Source organism: Rhinoderma darwinii, chromosome 1 (genome assembly GCF_050947455.1).
Source record: "Rhinoderma darwinii isolate aRhiDar2 chromosome 1, aRhiDar2.hap1, whole genome shotgun sequence".
NCBI classification, from domain to species: Eukaryota; Metazoa; Chordata; class Amphibia; order Anura; family Rhinodermatidae; genus Rhinoderma; species Rhinoderma darwinii.
The window spans coordinates 160,098,068-160,114,452 of NC_134687.1; the positions used below are offsets into that span (position 1 = coordinate 160,098,068).

At 43.6% G+C, this 16,385-nt stretch overlaps 1 protein-coding gene across 1 annotated transcript in view; it reads left to right on the forward strand.

The window, feature by feature from the left end:
• Positions 1-16,385, forward strand: part of MAD2L1 (mitotic arrest deficient 2 like 1) — a 39,616-nt gene that overhangs the window by 4,523 nt on the left and 18,708 nt on the right. The window contains exons 2-4 of the mRNA XM_075849723.1: positions 10,308-10,454; positions 14,524-14,644; positions 15,661-15,764. Coding sequence (XP_075705838.1) covers positions 10,308-10,454; positions 14,524-14,644; positions 15,661-15,764 — 372 coding nt within the window. The remainder of the gene's footprint in view (positions 1-10,307; positions 10,455-14,523; positions 14,645-15,660; positions 15,765-16,385) is intronic.

Sequence of the window (16,385 nt, forward strand, 5' to 3'; positions counted from 1 at the left end):
ATGACACCGGATCAGCTCCTGAGCCGGCGCCATCTTGCCGGCGGCTACGGAAGCCGATCGGGCTCCGCCGCCGGGCGGTTCTTGACCGGCTTCTGTGCTAGGCAGACCGGGAGGCCAGTATTAGGCCTCCGGTTGCCATTGCGTTTGAACGCTGCATTGAAGGGGTTAATGGCGGGGATCGAAGCTAATTTCGGTCCCCGCTATTACAGCCGGATATCAGCTGTAAGATACAGCTGAGATCCGGCGATGATGGCACCGGCTCAGCTTCTGAGCCGGTGCCAAACATTTGGCGTAAGTATACGACATTTTGCGTGTCTCACTGGCTTTCCAGGTCATATACTTACGACAAATGTCGAGAAGGGGTTGAACAGCTGATCGGTTGGGGTGCCGAAACTTGTACCCCCACTGATCAACTATTGATGGCCTATCCACGGATAGGTCATCAATTTTAAACCGACGGATTAGTGTTTTTGCGGCCGCAAATCTGCAGGTGAATTGCGGACCCATTCATTTCTATGGGTCCATGCACACGTCTGTGCATTGGCCGGAAAATCGTTGCACTATTGATTCCGACTGTCAAAACAACTGAACCCTTTCACAACGGTGACAAACGGAAACCAATGGCAAAGATTCCGTCGTCGTTGAGATCCATGGAGATGCAAACAGAATGCTAAGGTTTCTGTTTGCCTTTCCGTTAAGGAGTTTCCCTGACAGAAACCTCCCCTCAACGGAGGGCAACGCTGATGTGAACAGGCCTTTCGATGTGATCGATAAAAGGTGGCTCCTGCATGTCGTAGACCCTCAGGACCCGCTGTCACTGAGCCCGTCAGTCCTGCTGACTTGACGGATACAGGTTTCAGCTGCTCTGTATACAAGATATAAAGCAGCTGTATCTGAACAAGTACAATTTATTTTTTTTATAATATTACACTTTTATTTTAAAAAAAATATATATCGTTTTCAAAGGTGGATCAAGCAATTTTTTTTTTTTCACTGATTGTTTGATTGCTTTTATTATACTTTACACGCATATGCCATCCTTATGACACGCGGTTTAGAATAAGAAATGAAGGAAAAGTTTTATATTTTCCTTCATTTCTTGATCTACTGTTGCGCGACACACGGAAGTGCTTCCGTGTGCTGCATGTGATTTTCACGCACCCATTGACTACAATGGGTGCGTGATGCGTGAAAAACGGCCAAGTATAGGACATGTCGTGAGTTTTACGAAGCAGACACACACTTCGTGAAAATAATGGAATGTCTGAACGGCCCCAATGACTAACATAGGTCCGTGCGACGCGCGTGATTTTCACGGCCGTTAAACACGTTCGTGTGAATAAGACCTTACATAATGGTAAAAAAAACAAAAAAAAAAAACTTCATTTGATGCCAGAGTCGCAGAGTGCATAGGCTCTGCTCTGGGACTCTGTGGAATCCCCTGACATCACTGCCCGTATATGGACGGTGTTGTCAGGGTCTTCCCCAGAGCCTGAGTTCTGGGCAGAGCGCTAGTATAGGCTCTTCTCTGGGTCCATGTGGAAGCCCCTAGCGCCGGAGTCCTTGTCAGAGCGCTAATAGCAACTGGCTGCCCGACATCTGTTTTCTTCTGATAGTTTCCGGTCCGCTGCTAGGGGGAGAAAACGACATGCAGGTGCTGTGATAGCGCAGGAGTGGGCATGCGTGGTAAACACAGCTAGTGTAGAAACCACGCATGCTCAGACTAGCAGTGTTTACCACGCATGCTCAGAGACTAGCAGTGTTTCTCTCCCCTAGCGGCAGACAGGAAACTATCTGAAGAAAGGGAGTATCCGGTCCACCACTTCTCTTAGTGTATAGCGACATCAGGAATGACGTACCCGTATATTTAGCCCGCCGGAAAACGGAACTCAGATCGTGGACGGGCTAGCGCCGGAAGTAAGGATTTTGCTACTGGAGACACATCACGTGACCAGCGCTGGAATCTGGTGTTAGAAGATTAAATCAAAACATAAGTATATTACAAATTACGTTATTTTTATATGTGCAGTGAAATAGAAATTAGTTAATTGCTTCCAGAAAACCCATTTAAACTACATGGATCGGAGCTAACTCCGATCCTGGCTGTGCGAGCAGGAAACTGACACCCAGTCTAGATGGCACAGGACACCCGTGCCAGGCTTATGATAAAGCGCAGTGAAAAATCGTATGGGCTGTCATTAAGGGGTTAACACGGAAACACAACTCCATTTTATGACCCTGAGGGCTTATTCAGACAAATGTATAATATGTCCGTGCTACGCGCGTGATTTTCACGCGCGTTGCACGGACCTTTGTTAGTCAATGGGGCCGTTAAGACTGTCTGTGATTTTCACGCAGCGTATGTCCGCTGCGTAAAACTCACGACCTTTCCTATATTTGCCCATTTTTCCAGTACATCCCTCATGACAGCACCACAGGAGGTTGCCATATTGACCTCTGTAGGGGCAGGCAGACAGAGAGGTTAAAAGGCCCCTCCCACCACCCACTTGCCAGTGTTCTTCCTGTCCCCACAGGGTCAGGAGCAGAGAGACGTCGCTCCTGTGTTACTGCAGGAAAAAACTCGGGCAGGGGGCAAGATCGGGGGGTCCGTGCACTCCCCTTCTCTTCCCCCTAAAGCCTAGGCTAACACCCCTCAAACGAGAGATCCCTTAGCTCCCACCCTAAGACACCTACCGGAGGAATCCTAGGCAGGGTTCGGGTAGTGTGTGGGGGTTGGGGATTCCCAAGCAGGCTTCGGCCTGGCTGCGTGACCAGGTGGGGACCAGCAGCTCCATAAGTTTGGACGCATCGGCAGGGATCCTCGCTGCGCCGCAAAGCAAGCCTCAGTCGCCGGCTATGGCGGCTGCACTCCAACGAATAGCCGACCGGAAATGACGTCGGGCTACTTCCGGTCCGTGGCCATCTTGGAAGGCGGGAAATTCAAAACTCCCGCATTTAAAGGGACACGCACAGGTATGTAGTTAGAGCTGATAACTCTAACTTGGATTATTTTTGTGGATTGCATATTGCATTGCCTGTTACCTGTCGCGGTATGGAACTTCCTCATCCTGACGGAACTCCAGATATGTCCCAGGGTCACGTGAGTCTCACCCTTGGGGTAAGGGTTATGACTCCTTATGTATGCACACCATACTTTACCTACCTTCTGTTTTCTCTAGGATAAAGATTCCTCTCAGAGACAAACTGATACAAAGAAGGTTAAAAAATGTGCGACTTGTGCAACAAAATTGCCAGAGTCACATAAGAAACAATTGTGTAAGGATTGTATTGCAAAAATACTAAAAGAGGACAAACGTTCATGTCTGAACTTAGGGCTATGATTCGTGAAGAAGTGAGTCAGTCAGTAGCCTCCCTCGCCCCTCCTCAAGAAACTCCCTCTCACTCCCGGGCAAAAAGACCACGGATGGAAGTGGATCAAAAATATTGTCCTCCCTCTCAGGGGTCTGACTCGGAGCAGGAGTGTTATTACCTATCGGAGGGTGAGTTAGAAGAAGGGGAGGAACTCTTGCCTTCAACTTCTTCCACTCAAGAGAAAAAAAAAATCTTCTCTTCCGAGATGTCTGATACCTTAATTCAGGCAATACGGGAAACCATGGATATTCCCGAAGAAGACCAACCACATACCATCCAAGATGAGATGTTTGGAGGTCTAACGGAAAAGAAAACGAAGGTTTTTCCGGTAAACGAAAATCTCAAAAGAATGGTGACAACTGAATCGGAAGATTCAGAAAAAAGGCTCTTCATTTCAAGAGATTTTAAAAACAGACTTCTCTTTGATCCAGAAGACACTAAACCTTGGGATGAGATCCCAAAAGTAGATGTCCCAGTAGCCAGGGTTGCTAAAAAAACAAAACGCAATCCCATTTGAAGGTTCCTCGCAGTTGAAGGATGCCATGGACCGAAAGGCAGACTGGCTACTGAAAAGAGCGTGGAAATCTTCCTCTGCTTTGATCTCGACTAATATAGCGGCCACATCAGTAGCAAGAGCAATGTTTATATGGTTAAACCAGCTGGAGACCCATTTGATGAAGACATCACGACAAGATCTATTAGAATCTCTACCCTTACTAAAGATGGCAACCGGATTCTTGGTAGACGCTTCAGCGGAATCTATTAGATTTGCTGCCAGGAATGGGGCTCTCTCAAATGCTGTTAGAAGCGCATTATGGCTCAAAATATGGTCAGGAGATACGAAGTCCAAGAACAAATTATGTTCTATCCCGTTTACAGGGTCTCTGATGTTCGGCCCTCTCCTGGATAACATTCTGGAGAATGCAGCAGATAGGAAAAAGGGGTTTCCTGAAGAGAAACCAAAAAAACCCCCACAGTTTGGGAGGTTTCGCCAACAGAGGGATTCTACCTTCCAGAACTACAGCGGGAAAGGGAAGTCCGGTCGCTGGAGTTACCCCAAAAGAAGAAGGGGTCGAGGATATCTCCTTAACCCCAATAATTCATTTCAGCCCTCAAAGCAATGACAACAAGAGCGTAGGAGGAAGACTCCTACAATTTTATCCCAAATGGTCGAGAATAACCCAGAACCCCTGGGTTCTAAAGATCATAGAAGAAGGGTACAAAATAGAATTTTCCTCCATTCCTCAAGACCAATTTCTAATAACCCAGTACCAAGCAAAAGACCTTCATCAGATCCTTATCCGGGACGTCCAAAAACTACTCAAATTGAGAGCCATTTCTCCAGTTCCCCACAACGAAAAATGCAAAGACCACTATTCAAAAATCATCTTCGTCAAAAAACCAAACGGTTCCTACAGGACAATAATCGACCTGAAGGTCCTAAACAAGTGGGTGAAATATCGAAAATTCAAGATGGAGTCTATCAGTTCGACTATTCCTCTAATAAGGGAAGAGGCATCAATGTGTACGATCGATTTTAAAGGATGCGTATTATCACGTTCCTATCCACCCTGCTTACCAGAGGTTCCACAGATTCGCAATTCAGGACGGTCCTTCCATTCTCCACTTCCAGTTTGTCTGCCTCCCTTTCGGCATTTCCTCCGCCCCCAGAATTTTTACAAAAATTATGGCAGAGATCATGGCATTCGTAAGAAGTCAGGGCATAGTTATTATCCCATATTTAGACGACTTCTTGTTGACAGCAGATACTCCGTCTATCTTAGACAGTCATCGGTCACAGGTTCTTTCCCTACTACAGGAATTGGGATGGATAATCAACTTTCAGAAGTCGAGCCTTCCTCCCCAAAAACAGAAGGTCTTCTTAGGAGTACTACTAGACTCCTCCCTTCAACATTCCTTCCTCCCAAGAGAGAAACAAATACTCCTACTGGCAGAAGTAAGGACATTTTGGGGGAAAGACGCCTGTTCCATAAGAGAATGTATGCGGATGTTGGGAATGATGACGTCTTGCATCCAATCTATTCCATCGAGTCAATTTCACTCCAGACCCTTACAGAATCTGAGCTTGTCCCAGTGGAATCGAAAACAGAACTCCCTGAATTCAAATTTCCGAGACACTGAAATCATCCCTCCTGTGGTGGCTCTGCACAAACAACATAGACAAGGGAGTCCCTGGAGAATGGTCCCTAAACAGGGAAGTCTTTCTGTCCTTAATCCGAAGATGGGGTTATCCACAAATGAAACTGTTTGCCACAAGGAGAAACTCCCAAGTAGAGACATTCTTCTCCCTAAATCTCAGAGACAACCCAGTGGGAGTAGATGCATTGTCCCAACCCTGGGGCATGGATCTGGCCTATGCCTTTCCTCCGTTTCCTCTAATACCAATGGTATTAAGAAAAATCCAGGAAGATTTGACAAAGATCATCATTATTCTTCCCTATTGGCCAAAAAGAAGTTGGTTTCCAATCGTAAAATACCTAGCGTTGGAAGACCCTATCATGCTCCCAGTCAGGGAGAATCTTCTCTCCCAGGGTCCCTTATTCTTTCAGGGAATAGAAACTCTGAAATTGTCAGCCTGGATCCTGAAAGGCAGATCTTGAGGAACCACGGTCTGTCAGATGAGGTAATTTCAACTATCTTATCAAGTCATAAAGAAGTTACCTCAAAAATCTATCAAAAAATTTGGAAGAAATTCTGTACCTGGTATGGAGACCCAGGACCAGACACCTTTTCTCCCAACATCGCGAAAATCCTAGATTTTTTTACAATCGGGATTCAAAAAAGGGCTTAGCCCTAGTACCTTAAAAGTGCAGATTTCAGCCTTAGGTAATTTTTTTAACACTCCCCTGGCTGAACATCGGTGGATCAGAAGATTCACTCAAGCGGTCTCTAAACTGAAACCTTCCCTAACTAAATCCGTTCCTACCTGGGATTTGAATGTAGTGTTAACGACTCTTTGTGAGCCCTCCTTTGAGCCGCTCGACACAATTGGTATGCATTTTTTTTTAACTCTAAAAGCTGCATTCTTAGTCGCTATTACTTCAGCAAGAAGGATTGGAGAAATCCAATCTCTGTCAGTCATAGAACCGTACCTAAAAGTACAAGAGAATAAGATCATCCTAAAGCTGGACCCTTCCTTTATTCCAAAGGTATCTACTGCTTTCCATAGAGAACAATAAATAATTCTACCTTCCTTTTATCCAGATCCAAAAAACCAACAAGAAGAAAAATTCCATTGCCTGGATGTCAGGCGAACAATTCTTCAGTATCTGGATAGAACCTCCTCCTGGAGACCAGATAAAAATCTATTTGTCCTGTTTGGGGGAAAGAATAGAGGAAAGAAAGCCTCAAAAGGCTCTCTAGCGAGATGGGTAAAAACTACCATACAAGAAGCCTACAAGTCCCAAGGACTATGTGCCCCACAAGGCATCAGAGCCCATTCAACGAGGGCAGTTTCGGCATCCTGGGCAGAAAGAAGAGAAGCCTCTATGGACCAAATCTGCAGAGCTGCCACTTGGTCAAGCCATCATACGTTTTGCAAACATAGACTCGATGTTCTGTCCGATACGGATTTAAGTTTTGGACGGAAAGTCCTTCAATCCATAGTCCCGCCCTGAGCATTATAATTTGGTATTGCTCCTGTAGTGCTGTCATGAGGGATGTACTGGAAAGTAGGAATTAGAGCTACCGGTAATTGTATTTCCAGGAATCCATCATGACCGCACCCTTACATTCCCTCCCTTATTGAATTCTGATTTGTGCAATTAACATGTCAGTTATTATCCCTAGAAATAAAATAGGGTTGCATCCATCCTGGTGTAGTAATTGAAAAACACTGGCAAGTGAGTGGTGGGAGGGGCCTTTTAACCTCTGTCTTCCCGTCCCTATAGAGGTCAATAGGCCAACCTCCTGTGGTGCTGTCATGATGGATTCCTGGAAATACAATTACCGGTAGGTCTAATTCCTATTTTCGCGCGTCACGCACCCATTGAAGTCAATGGGTGCGTGAAAACCGCGCACGGACGCACTACCGTGTGTTGCGCGCTACAGTAGTCAAAACTATGAAAACAGAAAAGCACCACATGCTTTTCTGTTTACAAACATAAAAACAGTGTCATAATGATGGCGGCTGCGCGAAAAATCACGCAGCCACGCATCATATGCTGATGACACACGGAGCTCTTATGGACCTTTTGCGCGTGCAAAATGCACACGCTCGTGTGAATCCGGCCTGATGCTGCAGTTTTCATTAACCCCTTAATGACCAAGGTTTTTTTTTTGTTTTTTTTCCCATAGTCTCATTCAAAGAGCTATAACTTTTTTTATTTTTGCATCGACATAGCTGTATAAGGTCTTGTTTTTTTGCGGGACAAGTTGTATTTTTTAATAGCACCATTTTGGGGTACATAGAATTTATTGATAAACTTATAGAAAAAAACCTGCAATTTTGTCACACTTTTTTGCATCCTAAATTTAAGCGGTTTACCGTGTGGTATAATTAACACTAACTTTATTCAGCGGGTTGTTATGGTTGCAACGATACTAAATTTATATAGTTTGTTTTCGTTTTACTACTTTTGCACAGTAAATACTTTTTTTTATTGTTATTTGTTGTCTCCATATTTGAAAAGCCATAACTTTTATATTTCTGCCGATGCAGCTTTTTTTTTTTTTTCCGGGATGACTTGTCGTTTTTATTGGTACCACATGTGACTTTTTGATCACTTTAACAGTTGGGTTGTTTTTTTTTAAGGCGGGATTCACAGAAAACCGTAATTTTTGCATTGTGTTTTGTTTTTGACGGCATTCGCTGAGCGGGTTAAATAATGTAATAACTTTATAGCTCGGGTCGTTAAAGGCAATGTGTCACTAGAATTTATTTATTTTCAGTTAAACGATTAGTATTTAAGTGATTACACATTGTTAACAAGTCAGGAAATATAAATTAGAATCTAATTTATAACATTTCCATGTGCTGGCCACTAGAGGGAGCAGTTCCCAAAATTTAAGCATTGTCACTGGTAAAGCAACCTCATAGATTTATCTTGCAAATTTGGGGTGGACACACTCTCCTCTAGTGTCACACAATCCCCCTCCCCTCTTCTGGCTAGTGCCAGGAGAAAGAGGGGTTTGAAGCTTCCAACCTCCTACGCTGTGTGCCGCCATTTTCTGAGCGACTGCACAGTGCTAGGAGGATTAGATACAGGGCTCAGCAAACAGTATAACACTAACATAAATTACCTGCTCCCGAACTGGACCCTATAAAAATGGGCTTTTGACATTTTCTTGAAAACATGAGAAATTGCTGCTTAACGGGAAGTTGTCATGACATATATATATAATATATATATAAAAAATTCTCTTGCTTTTTATATAATAACCTGAATTTTACTCATTTTGTGTTCTCATGTTCTACTTTTTACTTTGTTCTTACATTTACTTCTCTATGGGGGCTGCCATTTATTTTTTTCATCTCTGTATGTGTCGATTAACGACTCATACAGAGATGGAATACGGCACATACATCCCCATAGAGAATGTGAACGGGAGCTGTTCCATTCTCTGAAGCGTACGCCGTCTGTGTGGGAACAGCGCATGCGCCGCTCCCACACAGACCAAAACAAAGCTCGTTCGCAGAGCGAAATCCGGCGCCGTTTTCATGTGGACCGGAAGATGATGACTTCCAGCCATATGTTTAAGGAATCGAAGGCGCAAGGAATAGGAGCAGAGGTGACGTCGGCGGCAGGAGAAGGTAATGTATGTGTGTATTATGTTTGTGTTATACTGTCTGCTGAGCACTGTATCTAATCCTCCTACACTGTGCAGTCGCTCAGAAAATGGCGGCACACAGTGTAGGAGGTTTGAAGATTCAAACCTCTCCTTCTCCTGGCACTAGCCAGAATAAGGGAGGGGGGATTGTTTGAGGACACTAGAGAGAGTGTGTGTCTACCCCAAGTTTGCAGCATAAAGCAATGAGGTTGCTTTACCACATTGACCATGCTGCAATTTTGGGAACTGCTCCCTCTAGTGGCCAGCGCATGGAAATGTTATAAATTAGAATCTAATTTATAATGTTTCCTGACTTGTGTGTCTAATCGCTTAAATAATGTTTAACTAAAAAAAAGATTTCTAGTGACTCATTCCCTCTAAGTTCTAAGCCTTGTAACGTCCTAGAAAAATAAAATGATGTTCAAAAAACGATGCCGACATAAAGTAGACATATGGGAAATGTTAACTAGTAACTATTTTGCCTGTTTTTATTACTATCAGTTTTACAAGCCAATACATTTTATATTTAGAAAAATGCTAATTTTTGCAAATATTCTTGAAATTTTGGTGTATTTCACACATAAACACAATGTATTGACCAAATTTTACCCCTGACATAGTACAATGTGTCACGAGAAAACAATCTCGCAATTGCTTGGATAGGTGAAAGCATCCCAAAGTTATTACCACATAAAGTGACATGTCCGTTTTGAAAAATGAGGCTATGTCTAAGTCCAAAAGTAGCTGGAAGGGGTTAAAGGGGAATTCTGGTTGGAAAAAAGTCTTTATTATGAATCTTTAATTTTTATGACAAGCATTCCAAATATTTTTAGTAGCGACTGATTGCGTCCACCAGGGTATGTCTTGTGCTTTTCGGGAGATCTGATGGTGGTCACTCACTAATACAGTAGAAGGGCTGGTGGCACCTATTACTATTTACCACCAAAACTGGTCACAAAGAACATTTCGTTACGCTGCAGTTTTGTTTTGGGTTTTTTTTTGTCACTAATTCGCTCTATTTTAATAGCGAGGTACACATATGATATATGTTGTAAGTTCAGGGAACATACAGCCTCCATTGCTTATGATCTGTGGTGTAATGCATCTTTCTTCATAACAATGTAAAAATGATTATTTTTTTCCAGATTTTGGCATCAATAGTATTTTATATCAGCGTGGGATTTATCCTTCAGAGAGTTTTACTCGTGAACAGAAGTATGGCCTAACCATACTAGTCTCTACAGACCCAGATCTCAAGAACTATTTGAATACAGTGGTGGAACAGCTGAAAGGTATTTTTTTTACATGACTTTTAGATCAGAAACTACACACCAGAGTTGTGTTTAAGAGATTTTTCTAAAATGTGCTCTACTGCCAATCTGTTCATATTGCATTTTAAAGGTTATGGTCACATGTTCTTTCATAGAAGTCAGTGGCTGGCTGAACAACCTAGCTGCTGAAATGTCTATATGAAAAAATATACCCTTTGAATCGGTTGTGCAACCTTTTGTGGTAAGGGGCCATGTCTCAGGTTGAACTACTTTAAGAGGTAGAAATAAAGTTTTAGGCTGTGTTCACATGTCAGTCAATTTTGTGTTTTTTGTTTTATTGCCACGTTTTTCAGAAAATCGTGGAAATCGTTTTATGATTTGCAAGAAATAGCGGCAAAAGAACGCGAACTGACTGCAAGATGTGATCACAGCCACAAGGGGGTTTTCTTGGCTTTACCTTTTTTCTGACATTTGACGTATTTAAGCTGTAAAAAAAAATGGAGGAAGCCCCCTCCGTCATCCCGTCTCCCCCTCCCCCGCAACGCGTTTGTGAGGTGCCGATGGTTGTCACGGCAGCCTGGGGGCCTAATGTGCTCCATTTAAGCCCTGCCACAGGCAGGGCTTAATAGGAGTTGGAAAAAATTACAATACACTGGAAAACATAGGGATCGCAGTGTACAGTACCAGCAATCTAAATATCTAGGGAGGGGGGACTAAATAATATTTTTACGTTTTTTGTACATTAAAAACAAACTTTACAATTTTTAAGTTTAAAAAAAAAACCTTTTCTCCATTTTCCTCCTAGAGTTAATTTTGAATATAACTTTATTTAACCCGCAGGGTGAACGCAGTAAAAATAAATCCACACCAGCATTGCTTTTTTGGTCACCTTAGCTCCACAAGAAATGGTACCAAATAAATCTACAGCTCGCCCCTCCAAAAACAAGCCCTCGTAGATGGAAATATCAAAGTTATGCCCTTCAGAATATGACCGCACAAATGTATTTATTTTTTTTACGTCCTAAAATAAACGATAAATTTGGCACCACCGTAATCCTGTTGACCCGCAGATTAAAGTTATAGGCACCAGTTTATGACTGCCATATATCCTACCTAATCTAATAGACGCTTTAGTGTAGGTAACAGTTGTTTGGTTTGTTTTTTTGACCAAGTTATGAGGTCATTTTTTAGTTTTATGCTAATTTGTCGTTAATGCCCAACTTTTTTTTTTTTTTTTTTTTTAAACTTTTCACCAAGTGGGCGTTGTAAAGAAAAGTGTATGACTCTGACCAATCTCGTGAGATCACGCTGTGACAGGACCTCCTCCCACAGGTTATTCACCGGAGCGACGGAAGAGTCAACAGACATCGACTCCAGCCGTTCCAGGACATTTATCTGAATCTGCAGCGGCTGGAGGCGATGTCTGCCTCGTCGCTGCTGTTCTGTACTGAACAAAATTATTGCGTACGAAACGGCAGTTCCGCGGGGAAGCAAAGACTCCTCGTATAAAGCGATAGCGCCCCGCTGTAGATCGCGCCACCCCTGCTTGCAGATTGCACCACAGTAGCTCCCACTAGGAGCTGAATCCCCGGCCAAAGCGTCAGCAGCTGCTGGCCGGGGATTCAGCTACTAGTGGCAGCTACAGTGGCGATCTCTACAAGGAAGGTGGTGGGGGTTGGGGGTGAGACCTACATGTGGGGTTGCTATCTACAAGGGAGGAGGGTTTCTGCGATCTACATGGCGGTGCTATCTGCAAGGGTATTTGGCACTATATTTGTGGGCACTGTCTCTATGATTATATGGGTGTTGACTATATGTGGGCACTGGCACTGTGACTATATGGGGGCACGATCTACAGGGTCACTGCTGGTTTCAGGGGATTAACCCGTTAGTGACTGCCAATACGCCTTTTCACGGCGGCCACTAATGGGCTTTATTCTGATGCATAAGCCTTTTTATGGCGCTGCATCAGAATAAACAGAGCAGGGAGCTGTCAAATCTGCTGCTCCCAGCTGCCAGAGGTAGCTGAGGGCTGGGGGCATCCCTGCTCGAACAGGTGAGATCGATAGAAGTATCGATCTCACCCGTTTAACCCCTCAGATGTGGTGCTCAATAGCATGCACCGCATCTGAGTGGTTTAGGAGAGAGGGAGGGAGCTCCCTCTCATCCCACCGACACCCGGCAATAAGATCGCCGAGTGTCGGTGTCTCCGATGGCAGCCGGGGGCCTAATAAAGGCCCCCAGGTCTGCCTGTAGTGAATGCCTGCTAGATCATGCCGGAGCGTTTTAAACGGACAGGCAGTAATACACTGCAATACAAAAGTACTTCAGTGTATTACAACAGCGATCGGAGGATCGCATAGTGAAGTCCCCTAGTGGGACTAGTAAAGTAAAAAAAAGAAAAACCCACTTTTTCCCCTTACAAACTGCTTTACTATTAAAAGTAAAGTAAAAAAGTTATGTATATTTGGTATTGCCGCATCCGTAACGACCCCGACTATAAAGCGATTACATTATTTAACCCACACGGTGAACGCCGTAAACTATGGCAAAATTGCTGTTTTCTGTGAATCCTGACTTAAGAAAAGTGTGATGAAAAGTGATCAAAAAGTCGCATCTACTCCAAAATGGTACCAATAAAAACTACAAGTCGTCCCGCAAAAAAAAGCCCTCGTACAACTGCATCGGCGAAAAAGTAAAAGTTATGGCTCTTCAAATATGGAGACACAAAAACAAATAATTTTGAGAAAAAAACTGTTTTTACTGTGTAAAACATACAAAAACGATACAAATTTGGGAGCAAGACCTTATACAGCTATGTCGACGCAAAAATAAAAACGTTATAGTTTTTGGAAAGCGACGACGGAAAAACGTAAAAAAAATACCTTGGTCATTAAGGTTTAAAATAGGCTGGTCATTAAGGGGATAAATAAAAAAAAAACTGACAAATGAAATCCATGTTTGCTTGTTTTTTTTAATGGCTATGAAAAACTGACTGGAAATGGATGAGAATCTGGAGACGCTGATGCAAAATGCACATGAAAAACTGACATTTGATCAGTCTGTAGTGGCCATTTTTTTTTACTGTCGTGTAACTGCAGCCTAAATGGCTGATGCCAGGAGTCCCGTTCACATGTACTGTGATCGGGCCAGGAAATCCGGCTGTGCCATGGACCGTTTTTCACAATCCAATCACGGTCGTGTGAATCCGGCCTTAATGTTCTTTATTAAAACCCCATGGTGGGGCCGGTACCGCACAGGGTCCTGCTCACACTTCAGACACTATATCACCTCGCCCCAGAGTGCCCGCTTGAAAATAGTGGGAAAAAAATAAGACCCTTGAGATTCAAATAGAAAATTGCCCAAACTGTTGGAAAAAATAGCGCAACCCTAGCTGGAAGGCTTGGGAAGAAAAAAATAAAAAATGGCGGCTGCAAGGGGTTTACAAAACCACGAAAAATAAAGCTGGAGCTGTTTTCCTATTGAAACAATGAAAAAGGGCTCAAGAAGCGACATGCACTTTTTTACGGGGCTTTTTTTTTTTTTTTTTTTTTTTTACCCGTCGTTTCTACAAACGCCCAAAGTTTTTCCCATAACAATCAATGGGCGGATGTATGGAGGCGTTCAGCCCCCGTATTCGAAGCCGTTTTTCGCTGAAAATCAGGTATGTTCACACGACTTAAGGCCCCATACACATGACAGTGTTCGGTACGTGATATATGGTCAGTATGTCGGCCGCATTTCCTCGACCAAACACAGTGCAGGGAGCCGGGCTCCTAGCATCAGTTATCTATGATGCTAGGTGTCACCGCCTCGATGTGGACAACTGTCCCGTACTGTAATCATGTTTTCAGTACAGGACAGTAGTTCCGCGGAGAGGTAGTGACACCTAGCGTCATAGATAACCTATGAATCTAGAAGCCCGGCTCCCTGCAGTGTTCGGTCCGTGAAATGCGGTCGACATGCGGCCCGTATATCACGGACCGAATACGGTCGTGTGCATGGGGCCTGATTGTATCAAGTTTGTGTCCAAGGCTAGGCTGTATGTTCTGTTGTTCTGTTCTAGTAATATTCTTGTTTGTCATTTCAGATTGGCTGTACAAATGTCAAGTCCAGAAATTAGTGGTGGTGATTTCAAGTATCGACGACCGTGAAATTCTTGAGCGATGGCAGTTTGATATAGAATGTGATAAAACTGTGAAGGATGATGGGTAACTGCTGTGTGTGATAAAATTCCTGGGCATAGAAACTCATGGGGTAGAGTACAAAATAGCTGGAACCTCCTTGGGCAATGTGAAATGGAGAGGGCGATCATGCGTTCGCTACGTTTAGCCATGCAGTTACAGTGTGACTAGCTCTGTGCTACTGGAGTGTGCCCAGTCTGCGTTTCTGATTTAGATGACGGGTTCCAGGCAAAAAAAATATATCAGTGCCGATGCATCCACGAGTTTAAAGATTGTGCTTTGGGTCCTGTAGTTTAAATGAAGTGCATTTCATTGGCTTGGGGTAAGCTGCACCCCCACTATGTAATGCTTAGGCCATGTTCACACGGCATATTTTTGGGTGAATTTCGTAGCGTAAAGCACTCGTGCTCCGAAATACACATGAAAATGGCTTCCTAGTTATTTAAATGGGATAAACACTGTAGCTTATACAAGGCGCGTTTTTACACTGCTAAATTTGGAAGGAAAAAAAAACTACAGAAAATACTACAAGCAAACAACTTGTTAGATCATGTTCATACAACAGCCTCTAATTTCGAAGTGTTTTTAGAGCTGATTTTTTTTTTTCCCATTGAATTTAAGAAGAAAAAAAAAACTTGAAAAAATCAGCTCTAAAAACACTTCGAAATTAGAGGCTGTTGTATGAACATGATCTAACAAGTTGTTTGCTTGTAGTATTTTCTGGACCCAATAGGCCTATACACATGGCAGGCCAGAGGGCCTTTGCTAGGCCCATGCCAACCTACCATCCCCCTGCAATTTTCCGGATGAGTTGACAGGGAGTTGCAGCCAATAGTAACTGTGGCACATATGGGACTAAACAACCAGGATTGGCGTTCTCCCTTTTCAGCAGGATGTCGGCTGCTCGTTACACCCACAGATTGGATGGTGTAATAATACGGCAGAACGCATGAATGACCCGCTTACCGTGACATACAATGATCATCTATATTTGCTTTTTTCCGCTTGTCGTGCTCACTGGTAAAATATGCTTTTCGTTTCAGTATTGTCAGAGAGAAGTCTCCAAAAGTTATTCAGGAAGAAATCCGATCAGTTATTCGACAAATCACAGCAACCGTAACTTTTCTTCCACTGCTGGAAACCGCATGTAAGTAGTGTAAAAAGATGTCTTACAATAGTACAATTATTTTATTACTATACAGATAACTGAAAATACTGTTGTAGTATTCCTCCTTTTTTCTGTAACGGTATTTAACCCCTTCCCGCTTTTGGGCATGACTGTACGTCCAAATTCAAAGTGCGTTCCCGCACACGGGCGTACAGTCACGCCCTGTAGATAAAGCCGGCACAGAAGCTGTCAGCTATCATACACAGCTGACCTCCCGCTGCGATGGCCGTTACCGCCGATCACAGCCATTTAACCCCCTTCAATGCAGCTGTCAATGGCGTCCACCGCATTGAAGTGGTTGACAGAGGGAGCGAGCTCCCTCCGTACCCCCGCTATGGATCGCGGGTGGCAATGGTTGCTATGGCAACCAGGAAGCCGTTGCTAGGCTTCCTGGTTGCTCAGGTACGGTAACCTATTAGGTCCTGCCCGAGGCATGACGTAATAGGCTAACTGTCAAATGAAGAATGACCGTTCCGATACACTGCACTACGTAAGTAGTGCTGTGTATCGTACCGGGGATCAGAAGACCAGATCTTCAAATCCCCAGGTCAGTGTAATAAAAAAAAGTTAAAAAAAATGTGTGAAATAAATAAATAAAAA